Source organism: Varanus komodoensis, unplaced genomic scaffold, assembly GCF_004798865.1.
Source record: "Varanus komodoensis strain SLA01 unplaced genomic scaffold, ASM479886v1 scaffold1, whole genome shotgun sequence".
Taxonomy (NCBI): Eukaryota; Metazoa; Chordata; class Lepidosauria; order Squamata; family Varanidae; genus Varanus; species Varanus komodoensis.
In genome coordinates, this window is record NW_025335268.1 from 88,513,056 (window position 1) to 88,526,776 (window position 13,721).

Below are 13,721 nucleotides of genomic sequence, written 5' to 3' on the forward strand. Positions count from 1 at the left end.
TTGGATGGCCCCAGGAGACATTCTTCTCCTCTTCTGCTTTCTCTGCAGCATGCATTATCCACCTCTCTCATGTTCTCCACTTACTCTCCTTTCCCTGGGAGATGTCCTTTCATCAGCATCTGGTTGGTCCATAGCCTCAGAAAACCTTACACCAGGCAAGGTGCAAATCTTTTCTGGTCCTGGATACCAGCTGTATTTGAGCTACTGTACTATTACACGAAGGGCTCAATCCTATGCCTGTTTTGGCAGAAAAAATCTCTCCAGTTCCCAACACCCTACAAATGGTAATTATGCATCGGACCACACCCTTTGCCCTCTACAAGCACAGCCCATTGGCACAAACAGTGTAAAGTGCTACTGGCTTCTCTCTGTGCAGGCTGCTGATTGTCAAGCTTAGCAATTCCTATTTGAACTTTCAGTGCAAGTGAACTGACTTTATTGTGACACCAAAAGATTCAGTCATAGTTTCAAATAAATCCAAGAAGACTAAGTGATGTACTTTCAGACTGGGCTAATGCCCTCTCTGTAACAGGCAGCCACAATGCCAGTGCTTTTCTGCTAGAATATACACAGGCAGTCAAAGCCACAAGAAAGAAAAGCTAGTGCAGCTACACTGACAACCACTCCTGCAGACTCCATAACAATTTTGTCCTCCATCCAGTCACGATGCCCCAGTATTATCCATGCATAGAAATTAGCATGAATAACCCCCGGGGTGATGAGATGTTATCATGGAACCCATCCCACACACATTTATTTATTGTATATCGATATCCCAGTGTTCTTTCATCATGTAACTCAAAGTGGCCTAGATAAGCTTCCTACAGGATCTCCCACCCAGGCTCTGACGGCGCTTGCTTCGTTGCAACACAGCTGCTCTATCATGGACACACGAGGCACACTGGGGAAAACCATTGGAGCTCTCCTGGGGCATTCTGGTTAGGCATCAGTCTGCTCTGCTGGCATAACATTTTGTTCTGCCTGCATAAGGAGATCCTGGAACTATTGCTACTAAGACAGCAATCCTGTGCACGTACAGACAAGAAGAAAAGACCTACAACTCCCAGGTGGGAAGCTGGCTGGGGTGGGCTGGGAGCTGTAGGCCCTTTTGCCTGTCTAGACATATATAGGATTGCTGTCTCAGTTGTGATGCCACCGCACTGAGCATAGGATCACAGCAACTTGCACATAGATTGCACTGTTTGCTATTTGTATTCAGTTTTGAAATGACTGTAAAAGCACAACTTTATGGCATCTATTATTGTTTTTTGAGAATGAACCTGTAGATATAAGACTTATTCATTTGCTTGGAAATCTCAGTCAATGTGCAGCTGAACTCTTGCAATCTTCCCTTCGTCCTGGTCAGTTTCTTTGTCGCTGTTGTTTTGTCTAATTTTGAGCTCAGTTTTGGCAAAGGTGTCTTAACAAAAGATGCATTTACAAAAGCAGAATTTTTTTAACATCAAGAAACACTCAGTAGCCAGGATCATAGCTCATGTGCCAAACCTGGCACAGTACAGTAAACTGTGTCTAATTGCTCCATCTTTCTGTTCTGGCCTGCTTCTTCTGTCCTCAGGACTAGGGCACAAGACAGAGCATCGGCAGGGTGAAATGATGGAAGCCTCATGGACTGGATCCTTGTTTTGACTGTCTCTAACTTGTGAGCTATTTGATCCTCTCCACGTCACCACAGCCCCTAGCCCCTATGGCATGCTTTGTAGATCAGAGTTGGTATGGAGAAAATTGTTCCAATCTGCACTGAGAGCTGGTATGCAGGATTGCTTATGGAGACAGTCCCCCAGGGAAGTAATTTGAGGCACCCTTTGCTAGCCTTGCACCTAATGGGCCAGATCAATTATGATTTCTCATGTGTTTCAAAGACAGAAAGGCATGATTGGCTTCTCATTGCAGACCTGCTGTGCTTTCCCATGCTCCCTGATATGGGTCAGAGTAAGGCTTGGGAGCATCTGGGTCTATGGACCAAGCTATGGATGAGGCACCAGTGATAGATACAGAGATCTGATGCAGAGTCGCAGAAGGTGAGAGATGAAAGAAGACATTTAGGAGCAGGGAGAGGGGAGCTGTGAATGGCTGAGGGCCAGGGGAGAATGGTGACCCCCATTATTTATTTATTTAAAACATTTCTATGCCACCCCCATCGCAACAGAGCCTCGGGGTGGCTCACAAAAAATACATAAAAACATACATAAATAATAATAATATAATAATTTAAAAGAAAAAAAAACATTAAAAAACCCTGGTGCATTCTCGGCTAATTTTAAAATCCTAATTAATTCAATAATTTAGCAATTAAAATAAGTTTTAAATAAAAAGGTCTTAGCCTGGCGCCGAAAAACAAATAACGACGGTGCCAGGCAGACCTCTCTGGGGAGCACATTCCATAGATGGGGCGCCACCACAGAGAAAGCCTTCCTCCGAGTACTCACCCTCCTAATATCATTCACAGAGAGTTCCCGGAGAAGGGCATCTGTTGCTGATTTCAAGGGGCAGGAGGGCATATATGGGCGCAAGCATTCCTTTAGATATCCAGGTCCCAAGCCGTTTAGGGCTTTATAGGTCATAGCCAACACCTTGAATTGGGCCCGGACTTCAATCAGAAGCCAGTGGAGCTGACGGAGAACTGGGGTTATATGAGAACAACGCCCAGTCCCCGTCAGCAACCTGGCAGCTCTATTTTGCACCAATTGAAGTATCCAGACCGTCTTCAAGGGTAGCCCCATGTAGAGTGCATTACAGAGATCTAATCGGGAAGTTACCAGCGCGTGTGTCACAGTTGCCAGGCAGTCGTTCTCCAGGAAGAGACGCAGCTGATGGATCAGCCAAAGCTGAAGGAAGGCGCTCCTCGCCACTGCCGTCACCTAAGCTTCTAGAGACAGCTCAGGGTCGAGGAGCACTCCTAAGCTGCGAACCCTGTCCCTCAGAAGGAGTGCAACCCCATTTAGGACAAGGCCCAAGTCCCCCATCCCGAGGCCCGAGCCACCCACCAACAGGACCTCCGTCTTGTCTGGATTGAGCTTCAGTTTATTGGCCCTCATCCAGCCCGTTACCTTGGCCAGGCACCGGTTCAGCACAGCCACTGCCTCACCTGGATTGGTGGAAAACGAGAGGTAGAGCTGGGTATCATCATGCTGGTGGGACTTCTCATCTAGTGTGGCTTTTATTCTGAGCTTCATAGGAGCTATCCATGGTGCTACATGGTGGTGACCCAATGTGGGGGATGAACCTCAGCACTATTAATATGCTGTCTTCTGCTCATCAGCATCCCATTCTTCCCACTGCTGCTTCTGTCTCCCCCTGCCCCCTTACAGCAGAAAATCCATTAAGATGGATTAGCAGCAGAATGTCTTCAGAAAGCACTAGGAGCCCTCTTTCTGAAAGCACCCCAGACTAGGTTCCCTCCTTTGTAGGGGGTAACCTGGGAAATGAAGGTAAGGGAGGTGAGATTGGAGGCTTGATAGACTGGGAACACCCTCCCTTGCATACGTAATTCAGTGTCCCTATTTTGGGGATGCAGCTAGGGTTGAGGCTGGTGGAATGTAAGGAATCAAGAAGTCATTCGCTCCTGCTTACCTGTGTGGTGGATACAGAGTTGTAACCACACTCCCCTTCCAGCAGAGGGCGAGTGCATTTTCCTGAAGTTAAAATTGGAGGAAGTGACATTTCCACATACAGCAGAGTCATTTAAAGGCTTACAGAAGTGGACCCCCTGTCCCGTGTGTGTGTGTGTGCAGTTGGGATCTGTTTTTATTTATGCATTTTGATTGAATAGAATGCATCTAATGTCTCTCTATCATCATAAAACACATGTAGGGACATAAAATATCACCACTGTTCAGCAGCTGCTGATTTAGTAGCGCCCTTTCTATTATTTTCCTGGAAGTGGCAGGGAAATCATGGCGCACAACACACATGCTTGGGCTCAGCTTGCAGTTGTCACTCTGATCTCCCCTCCTTGGTCAATCCTTTCTCAAGAGAGGAAAATCCACTTCGTTCCATGTTTCATAATTTGCTCAGCTGGATTGTTTCTTCCCATTGTAGATGCAACTGAGAGGGTGATCTTATATATGTTTTACTTGGGAGTAAGGAGTGAGGTAGATAGTACATTTATTCTTATGCTAAAGTAAGTGCTGAATGCTGATCTGGAGTCTGGCCCTAATATGAGTGGAAGCAGGAGCACCTGGGGACTGCAGGTGGCGCAGTGGTTTAAACCACTGTGCTGCTGGGCTGGTTGATCGAAAGGTTGCCAGTTCAAATCTGCACAATGGAGTGAGTTCCCGTTGCTCTGCCCCAGCTCCTGCCAACCTTGCAGTTCGAAAGCATGCAAATGCAAGTAGATAAAAAGGAACCAATTCGGTGGACAGATAACAGCAGCATTCCATGCACTTTGGTGTTTAGTCAGATGAGCACCGCCCCCTAGAGTCAGGCATGACTGGACTTAACGTCAAGGGAAACCTTTTCTATGTTTCTATTGCAGAGGAAGGCAGGACGTGCTCCAACGGAGCAAAGCTTAGGGAGCCAAGGTTCCATTTAGATGCCAGGAAGCACTTCCTGACAGTTAGGACCCCGAGGGTGTGGAATGGGCTTCCACGAGAGGTCGTTGAGGCCCCATCAGTGAGGGTATTCAAAGGTAGGCTGGATATGCACATGGTGGGCATGTCATGAGCAGAGCCGGCTGGTGCCGGAGGTCAGACTAGATGGCCTGGGAGACCCCTTCTGACTCACTCTGTTTCTATGTTTATCCTTTAGCTTTAATGGATCTCTCTTTGATAATGAAAATGACCAATGCAGTTCCCCCAGTGTGGATCAAGACCACAGCAGGGAGCAAAGGGGCAAAGCCCCCCTTCCCAATTGGAGCACCTGCACTTATTTTAGAGTAAAATCTATTTATGCCTTCAAAATAACATCTAGTTTGACTTTAAGTCCCACTGAACTCAGTAGGACTTACTTCTGAGTAGGATGGATAGGAATGCTTTGCATATTTCTTAGCCCTGGGTTGTACCAGTGGAATATAGGAGGCTAAGACATGGCTTTGAACTTGGTGGAGAAGTAATTCAAAATGATTTTCAGAGATCTAGGGAGCAGGGGAGCAGATTGTAAAAACTCTATGGAGCTGCATAGGCAGAGAAACTGGCAGGGGCTTGCACAGAGCACAATCACCAAGCAGTGTGTGAGCAACCAAGTGTGTGATATGACCAAACAGTGTGTGAGCCAGTGAGACAGTCTGCCTGATCACCACCCCGCCACCATGGCTTATTAGTAACCCATGGTCTGCTGGCTGGTTGTTTAAGGGTTGTTTCCCTTTCCAGCAACTCCCGCTGTCTGGGCTTGGATGAACGAGGCAGGTCATGGCAATTCTACCCCCAGTGGAGATCCAGTATGCAAAATGACTGTTAGCATGCCCTGTGGTGGGTCGTGGTGATTGTGCAAACCCAGTGGCAGGCAGCACTGATGGAAAGGCAAAGGTCCCAGGACCAGCAGAGGAGCAAGAAAGTGCTGTCCAATGCCTAAAGGATCTGATGGGTGGAGAAAGTGCCCCAGCATGGAAACTGGGTGGGCTATGTATGGTTGGGAAAGGATGAGGAGGAGATAATAGACACTCTAGGCTTTGATTATCCTTTCTGTGGAAAAGGGGTGGTGGTGGTGGTGGTGGTAGAGGTAGAAATCTGCTCACAGGAGTAATAGGAGCAATTGGTTACTCAGGACTTGTCTCTCTCTTTTGAGGTCCCACCTCCAGTGTGAGACCCTCACGGCTAAGGCAGGTTGCTTCACCTTGAATAGGAAAGTGAACTGGTGAATACACTAGCAGGACACCCATTCCCCCCCCCCTCCTGAAATCTGCTCCATGAAGCAGGTGGATTTTGTTTAAAAGAAAAAGATGCAGGGACTTTTCTATCAGCAGTTTGGACCACTTCTAGACATGAAGAAGAGTTCCATCACATAATACCTTCCCTTATCTGTCATTATTTATGATGTCACACATTCCAGAATGCCCCAGAACCCATCAGATACTCTCAAAGACAAAGGGGTTAAGGGGAGGGGGCACATTTCTTTTTTGAGCCAGATGTTTTAAACAGCAGACAAAGAAACCAGCAATAGGTAAGTGGTGGCATTGTGCTCTGTGCAGTCCTTCAGGCCATCTTCTGCCATTTCCAGTGAGGTGACCAGAGAAAAAAACTTTCTCAGTGGTAGTGCCTCATTTGTTGATCTTCTTTCCCAAAAAGCCTGCCTGGTACAATATTGCAATCCCTTTGGAAGCAGAAGACGACATTTTCATTCCCTTTTGTGGAATTTGTGCAACTAGTCAGTTGTGTTGTATGGGGGAAAGCGGGGAGATTCCATGATGGAGCCAAAGCCACCACGCGATCCCTCCTGGGTCACTGTGTTAAAGAGGGTGGTATCTTCCTTCTCCCCCCCCCCCCACCCCTTTTCTTTCCTACTGCCACTACTGGGAGCTAACTCACTATGCTAGCTCTAGGACTGGCCCAGCTGAGGTTCCGTTGTTGGGGTGGGTCTATTTGTCACGTGCTGTTTTTGTTGCATGTCATCAGGTTGTCTCCAATTTGTGACTGTTTTATTTCTTTACTAGATTTATATCCCTCTTTTTTCTTATTAAGAACATGAAACAGCTTACATAATTCTCCCCCTTCTGCTCTCAATCTTATCCCTACAACAAGCCTGTGAAGTAGGTTGGGCTGAGAGCTTGTGACTGGCCCAAATTCTCCCAGTTTGGTCCATGGCTGAGTGGGCACTAGAACCCAGATTGCCTGAGTCCCAGTCCTGCACTCTTGACCACTACACCACAGAGACTCTGACTGCAGGAATGAACACTGTCCAAACTCTTCTGCCTCTGACAGCCCTGCTCAGCTCTTGTAAAGTCCAGGATCTGGTTTCCTTTGTGGAGTTAACTCATCTCATATTTGGTATTCTTTTTCTTCTGCTGCCTCAACTTTCTGTAGCAGATAGTCTTCTCCAGTGAATTTATGGAATCAGTAGGATCTTTATTTCTGTGGATCGAAGACCGTCTCTGTTCCACTCCCAACCCTCATTTTGGTTGATACTACTGACAAGCACTCTTCATGGCTGGCAGAGAAGCACTTCTGCTCTTTGCTTTTACCATTCAGGGAGTCTTTGGCCTGCTTTAAAAACAGAGCTTCAGATGCACAGTCCTATGCATGTTCAGATAGCCTGAAGGGGAATTTTGAGACTTGGGGATCTTGCACCCTTAAAGTCTTTTTTAAATTGTTGCCATTACATTTTAGTTTATTTTTATAAACTACCCTAGATTAGTTTATAGTATTGAACTACCCTAGGTGGTGGTATTGAAATCTTTTACAGTACATTACTATATGAGTCGACTTGGAAGTAATTTCCATTCACATTAATTGCATTTACACCTGCCCTTCTTCAGGGAAGTGGGGAAAAGATTACAGCCTGAAGTAAACAAACACATTATTTAATCCAGAGGTGCAGTGGATACTGTTGGACTGAGACTTGGGAGATCCAGGTTCTAGTCCCTGCCTGGCCATGGATCTCACTGGGTGACTTTGGGTCAGTCAGTGACTCAGCCTAACTTAGGAGAGGAGGAGGCTTATGTAAACTGCTACAGGTTCCTTGCAGGAAAAAGGCAGGAAATAAATATATCATCATCATAATCATCATCAAGGGGACAGTTTCTGGTTGGACTATTTCAACAGAAAGGACTGAATTAAAATGGTGAAATAGATAACAAGCCACAGCTTGAGTCAGGAATGTCATTTTGCGATTCCCCAAATGCAAAAATGAGTAATATTCAGTCCAACTGCAAATTAAAATGGTTGTTGGTCCCCAGAGGGATCATTGGGTCCAGAGAGCTAAGGAGCAACAGAAGTGGATCAGGCAACTTTGAGGAGATGGCGACTAGGACTAGGGCAAGTCTTCCAATGGTTTGAATACTATTTGGTATGCAAGTTGCATCTTTATGTTGGACAGGTCATATGTAATAGGGCTGCATAATGACTCTAATCCACTCCGCCGCCTTTTTTCACCAGGAAAAGAAAATCTTAATTAAGGGCAAGGGATACTCCGTAAGGGACGGAAACACGCTGCAAATAAAAGCAAAACCTGAAGATAAAAATAGGTGGATTCTCGTTCAGAAAGGCTGGGGCGGCTGCTGCCTACAGTGACCTGAATTAATGCTGTATCAGTGGAAAAAGGAGAGCGGTGCGGCCAAAGAGTCACTAGGGGGCGCTCTTTCCCTTTCTTCGGGACTCTCCCGTCGCCCTCGTTCGCTTTCCCCGCGGTTTACAGCAAAAGTTTTTCTTAAAACTAACAATGCCAGTGTAAGGAAGTACTTGCCGCTGATTGGCCGAGGGATTTTTGTGGGTTTGGTTCCTTGATTGGATAGGAGCTGCTGGGGGGTGGGAAGAGTGTTGATGGTGCGCGAGCGGGGGGGTGGGGGACACCCTCTCCCTCTGCCCCCCTCCCTTCCTTCAGCTTCAGTGGCTGGTCTTGTTCTCACTGTACACTTTACTACGGCTTGCAATGTGACACTAAAATATAGTCACTCTCTCGCTCACACACACACACATATCACACCTCATACACACACGCACGCACGCAGACACACGCACATACCTACACACACAGACACGCATGCACGCACGCACACACGGATCCACGCGGACGACCGGGTAATCCGTGCTGGAGTTCTAAAGGATATTAATATTACGAAAGAAAGGAAGAAGAAATAAAAAGGATCTAAATCTGGTCCAACAAGGAACTATTGTATTTTTTATTTTTACTATTACTATTATTATCCACCCCTCTTTCTCCTGCATCATGTTTGGGGCTCCCATGGCATTGGATTTTGTAGTGCTTTTCTGCTTGGCGTCCGCAATCGCAGCTGTGGAAGGTAACGAAATGCGAACAGCTAGATGCGAGCGTGGAGAGGGAGGAGGAAGGAAACTTTTGTTTGATGGGTTAATGGATCGCGCCGTCTGTTGATGGGGGGGGGGAGGTGCGCGCGTGGGGGAGCCCTGCTGCGTTGCCCGTCTCTCCCCACTTCCCGCGGGGAAGGACGGCATGGCTTCCGAGGGGCGCGGGGGTTGCCTCGGGAGGCAGCGGCGGGAAGCCCGCGCGCCGGAGCTGCGCCGTCGAGCGGGGCTTCCCCGTCCCCCAGCGCGGCGCCCCAGCCTGGCATCTGCGGCGCGGGACGGGACGGGACGGGACGGGCGCGGCGGCTGCGGGGCTGCCGCGGGGCAAAGACCGTCCGCCCGCGCGTGGGAGCGCCGGGCGCTCCGCGGGGAGGTCCGCGGCGCGCGCGCGAGGTTCCCGTCGCCGGGGGCGCTTGGCCGCCCCTCGCCTCGCGGCGCTGCCCTCTTCTCTCCCCTTGCGCGCAGGGGCTCGGGCCACGGCAGCAGGAGGGGGGGGCAGCGCGCCCCGTCCTTCGAGGGGTCGTGGGAGCGGGCGTGGTGCGCGCCGCGGTGGCAGGTGGCGAGGCCGGCTGGGCTGCGCTGCGCTGCGCACGGAGCGCCAGTGCCCGGAGCCCCGGCCGGGAGCGAGCGCGGCTGCAGGGGCTGGCTGCGGGTGCGGGGCGGGAGGGGGCCGGCGAGCGACGGGGCAGAGCCCGGGCGAGCGACGAGTCATGCACACACAGCTGCCCACCCCTCTCCTTTGCGGACTCGGAGCAGAATGCTTGGGGCTGGGCTGCCAGGATTCCGGAGCGGCCGCTGGCCCTGCCGGTTGCGGCTCAGGGGAGCTGAAGTCCCCCGGCATCCGGGTGCGGAAGGCTGGCCCTTGGACTGGTGCCTGCACTGGCCGCAAACCCCAGGTCTGCAGACCGCCTCCCCTTCTCGCTCTCCTCCCCAGAGGGTCCACTGAGGAGCAGGTCTCGCATAAATAAAAACCCGGTGGGAGGGCATGTTGTGACTGCTTAGCGCTTTGAAATATTCCAGATGTGTGGCTCACAGGTTCGCTCGATGCTTCATTGATGTATAATTCCGTCGAGCTCTCTGCAGCGGGTCGTTCTATATCACCAGACTAGACTGTAACTGGCGAGTTTATTGTACCAAATAAATCACTGTGATCTGAACCCCCCACCCCCCGCCGCCCTGTTCTTTTCCTTCCACCTCTACTGCTCATCCTTCTCGTGGCTGTCTCCGGAGAAGCGCGTGGGGTGGGGGGAGAGAACAAAACCTGCCGCTGCTTTTTCCTTTGCCTGTATCGAGACTTAAATCACAGTTTTGCTTTTCCCTTCTTTGCCGTCTAGAATGTGGCTAGGAGTCCGTTGTTCTCTGCCCCTCCTAATGTCAATATTTTGCAGACCAAAGAGGCAGCAGCAAAGAAACTTTCACGTTTACACAAAGGAGGAAAGGAGGGGGTGTCCCTTCACCAGCCTAAATGAATGGGGAGGGGCTCAGCCATGATTCATGTTCAGCCTTCACATTAAGGTGCTCCAATTTACCCAGGAGAATCTCTGTAAAGAGTCAAGACTGGATCCACAGGAAGGAAAAGAAAGAGGAGGAGGAAATGCTGTCAGTACTGCTTTGATGATGGATGACAAACGTGCCCATTCAAAAGACGTTCACCAAGTGCAATTAAACAGAACCGCCAAATGGCTTTGCTGCTTGATTCCTACATGCAACAGGGTAGTGAAACTTCTGAAACCTGTAAATCTAATCCTTGCCTTCTCAAACCCCAGGACCCCTGATATCCTGATGACTGGGGCCATCTGCTAAGAATAGCACTGTGACAGTCCAAATCCTTCTTTTTGTTTGGGGCTGCAGGGGTCCACCTTTCAGTCCCATCCCCGGCCTTATCCGTGATATAACGGGGATGAGATTAGCCGGAGAAAGCGTTCATCATCTTTCCCTCCCTTCTCTTTTTCTTTTCCAAAGGCGATTTTCTTCTTGTTCTAGTGAGCTTCTCCCAGCTGGTTGTCTTTGGAGGGGCTCTTTATTTAAGAAAAAAATCAAACTAAAATCTAGAGGGAAGGAGGAGTCTGCTGCTGCTACCAAAAGCTTCTCTGAATGTTGCCTGATTCTTTACTACAGATAATTAGGAGGCTATAAGAAGAGGGGTGATGATTATAAGAAGGCGTGTGATATTAAATCCTTAATTATTGGTTTCACTTTTGCTTATCCTAAAGAAAAAACAAGGAAATTGGTGAGGAGAGTTTGGTAACATGCATATTCTTCATTGGGGCTGTGGTGGGGAGAGAAATAACTCTTGTTAATGTACAGGAGAGTAGCTGCTTAATTTATATAACTTCTATCACTTTGTAATTATGGCTTTGAAGGTGGTGGGCTGGAGATAGTCTGATTTATGTGGCTAGGATTTTGTTGATTTTATTCCACTTTGGTCATGTTCAGGAGGAGGTAACTGGTGTTTTTGAAACCTCCAAGCATGCATGGTTTGATTGGATGAACAACAGGATGATGCCATTTCTTTGGAGAATGCGCAAAGGATCCGTCATCGTGTTTCATATGAGAAACCATCCTTTGAATTTTGCCCTGTGGATCCTTTGAAGCACTGCTCCAGGTTCACCTTCCTTCCTATTGTATACCGAATACCTTCTCTTTTTAGAAGGCGGGGTTCTTTGAAGGGGGGAGGGGAAGGCAATGAGTGCATTTCCTAAATGCAAGTAGTGAATTATTTAAAGGGCCAAGTAGGAGTTTCTAAGAGATTTCCAGAAAGCTTCCTTAAAGTTGCCTTTTCTAGAAAATGCAAACATGCTCAGCAAACCCTTGAAGCAACTTGCTATGTGGGCAAGGAAAGCCACCATTCATTCATTCCTCCTCTCCAGTGTCTTGTTGCCACACATACAACTGGTCAGAGTCTATCAGTTGCTTGTTATCAGTATGGAAAGCAGGCATCTGAAGCAACCTGTATTTCAGTGCTGGATTATGAAGGATTGCAGCAAATGGCTTTCCTTTTTCTCCCCCCACCCCCAAACCTCAGGAGTGGAATTAAGCTAACCCCGGGGCAAACAGCTTTGCTTACCCAGCTAATTCCTAGTAAGCGCAGTGAAAAATGCCTTAAATCTCAGCAAAGCAAAAAATAACAGTCTCTGGGAGTGGCATGGGCTGGGTGTTCAGCATGCTTTTCATAATCCTGGCATCACTGCTTGGGACTGGGATGGTTTTAGGATTATGGCATAGACTGGAATGCACTTGTAAGGAAAGAGGGCGGGAGGCAAGGGGAGCAGTGACTGCCGCTGATACAGCCTTACATTGGCATGACTGAGCATGTGGCAGGAGAATATGTTAGTGTCTGTACAAAGCACTGGAGAGGGAACAACCATGGCACGGAATACTACAAAGCCAGGCTGTGATGTCTTCGTATTTTCAGGACTTGATCCAGCCAGACAATTGTGCTTAATGAGAAAGCTCCCAAGAGGGGCATCGAATGGTGTCCTGTTTCAGGAGAAGCAACCCAACACCCTCCAGATGTTTGCGACTACAACCCATGCAATCCTGCAATACTGGACAAGCTGGGACTTAAGGGGGTTGTAGACCAAACAGTCTAAAAGGTGTCAGGTTGTCTACCCCTGGCATATGGGATGAAGAACAAGCAGGATAATTATGAGGCCTGGGCATATGGGGTTCCAGCCTCAAATCAATTTTCTGCAGCCCCAAATCTATTTTCTACGGGACTAGTGGTGCAAATGGATGGTTGTCTGTTTGTTTGTTTGCTGACTCTGATGGCCAGCCGAAGGTGATTTTTATGGGGGATTGAAGCTGGAAAGAGAAAGTTAACTCTCCCTTACATGTTGCAAACTTCCCCAAACCTCTGCTCCTTGCATGACAAACGTAGAAAAAACTTTCTTCCTTGTTTTGGAATGAACCAGGTCAGGGTGCAAATTAAGTGAAGAATTTATTTCAAGATTTGGATGATCGATTACTTGGTCATTACCCAGCATCTCAGTGGCAGCAGGGGTGAGCAGGGAGTCCCATAGGCTTCCACCTAAGGCAAGAGTCTGCAGATGTGCTGCACTGTTGCCTCCCCCTGTCGCCCCCCCCCCCCAGACCGCACTGCTGTTGCTAAGAGTCCTCTCAGCATGAGCCAGAGCTTGGTCAGGCTCTCTGGAGAGCAGCACGGGCTGGGGAATTCTTGTGGGACACCCCTCCCACAATGCCTGAGTGTTGGAAGGATGCCTTCAGAGCTGTGCATTGTACCCGTTTGCTCTCTGAGGCTGGGCAAGCAACTTTCTTCACCCCTGCTGCTGGCCAGGCAGCCTGCCCATCCCTGGGAGGACGGATGCTAGGAGGATACTCAAGATGATCCAGAAGGCAGCCACCCAGCCTCTGCTTCTCTCTGAGGATGTCCTCAGAGTAAGCCAGAGGGCAGACTGTGAGAGTCTGCCTGCCAGCCCTCTGCTTGCTCTGAGAAGGTCTTCAAAATGAAGCAGGGCAGGGGGCTCCTCCAGAGAGCATTGCTGGCCATTCTCTCACTGTGGCATTTGCCCACTGGAGGAATGAGATAGGTGGGGCTTTCTGGGGCACCCAGCATAGTGCTGCCAGGCACTTGGGTGCTGCAGAGAGCTCCAGCAGCCCTGCTGTCTTGCTGTGGCAAATGCCACAGCAGGAGATCAGCTGGCTGGGCTCTCCAGAGCACCTGCTGAAGTGCTGCCTTGCTGAAAGTGGCAGGAGGCTGCTGAGTTCTGCATCGTTTGGCCACAGCACGGCGAGTCTTCGGGTTGCTGTTTCATGTCTTTGATCAGG

At 49.0% G+C, this 13,721-nt stretch overlaps 1 protein-coding gene across 3 annotated transcripts in view; it reads left to right on the forward strand.

The window, feature by feature from the left end:
• The window catches only part of EPHB1 (EPH receptor B1), a 470,470-nt gene that overhangs the window by 97,542 nt on the left and 359,207 nt on the right, over positions 1–13,721 (forward strand). The window contains exon 1 of one of the 3 annotated variants that reach the window (XM_044434348.1): positions 8,810–8,911. The exons of the other annotated variants lie outside the window; for them this stretch is intronic. Coding sequence (XP_044290283.1) covers positions 8,839–8,911 — 73 coding nt within the window. The 5' untranslated portion in view covers positions 8,810–8,838. Of the gene's footprint in view, positions 1–8,809; positions 8,912–13,721 lie in introns of those variants that run through there. 3 annotated transcript variants of the gene reach the window in all.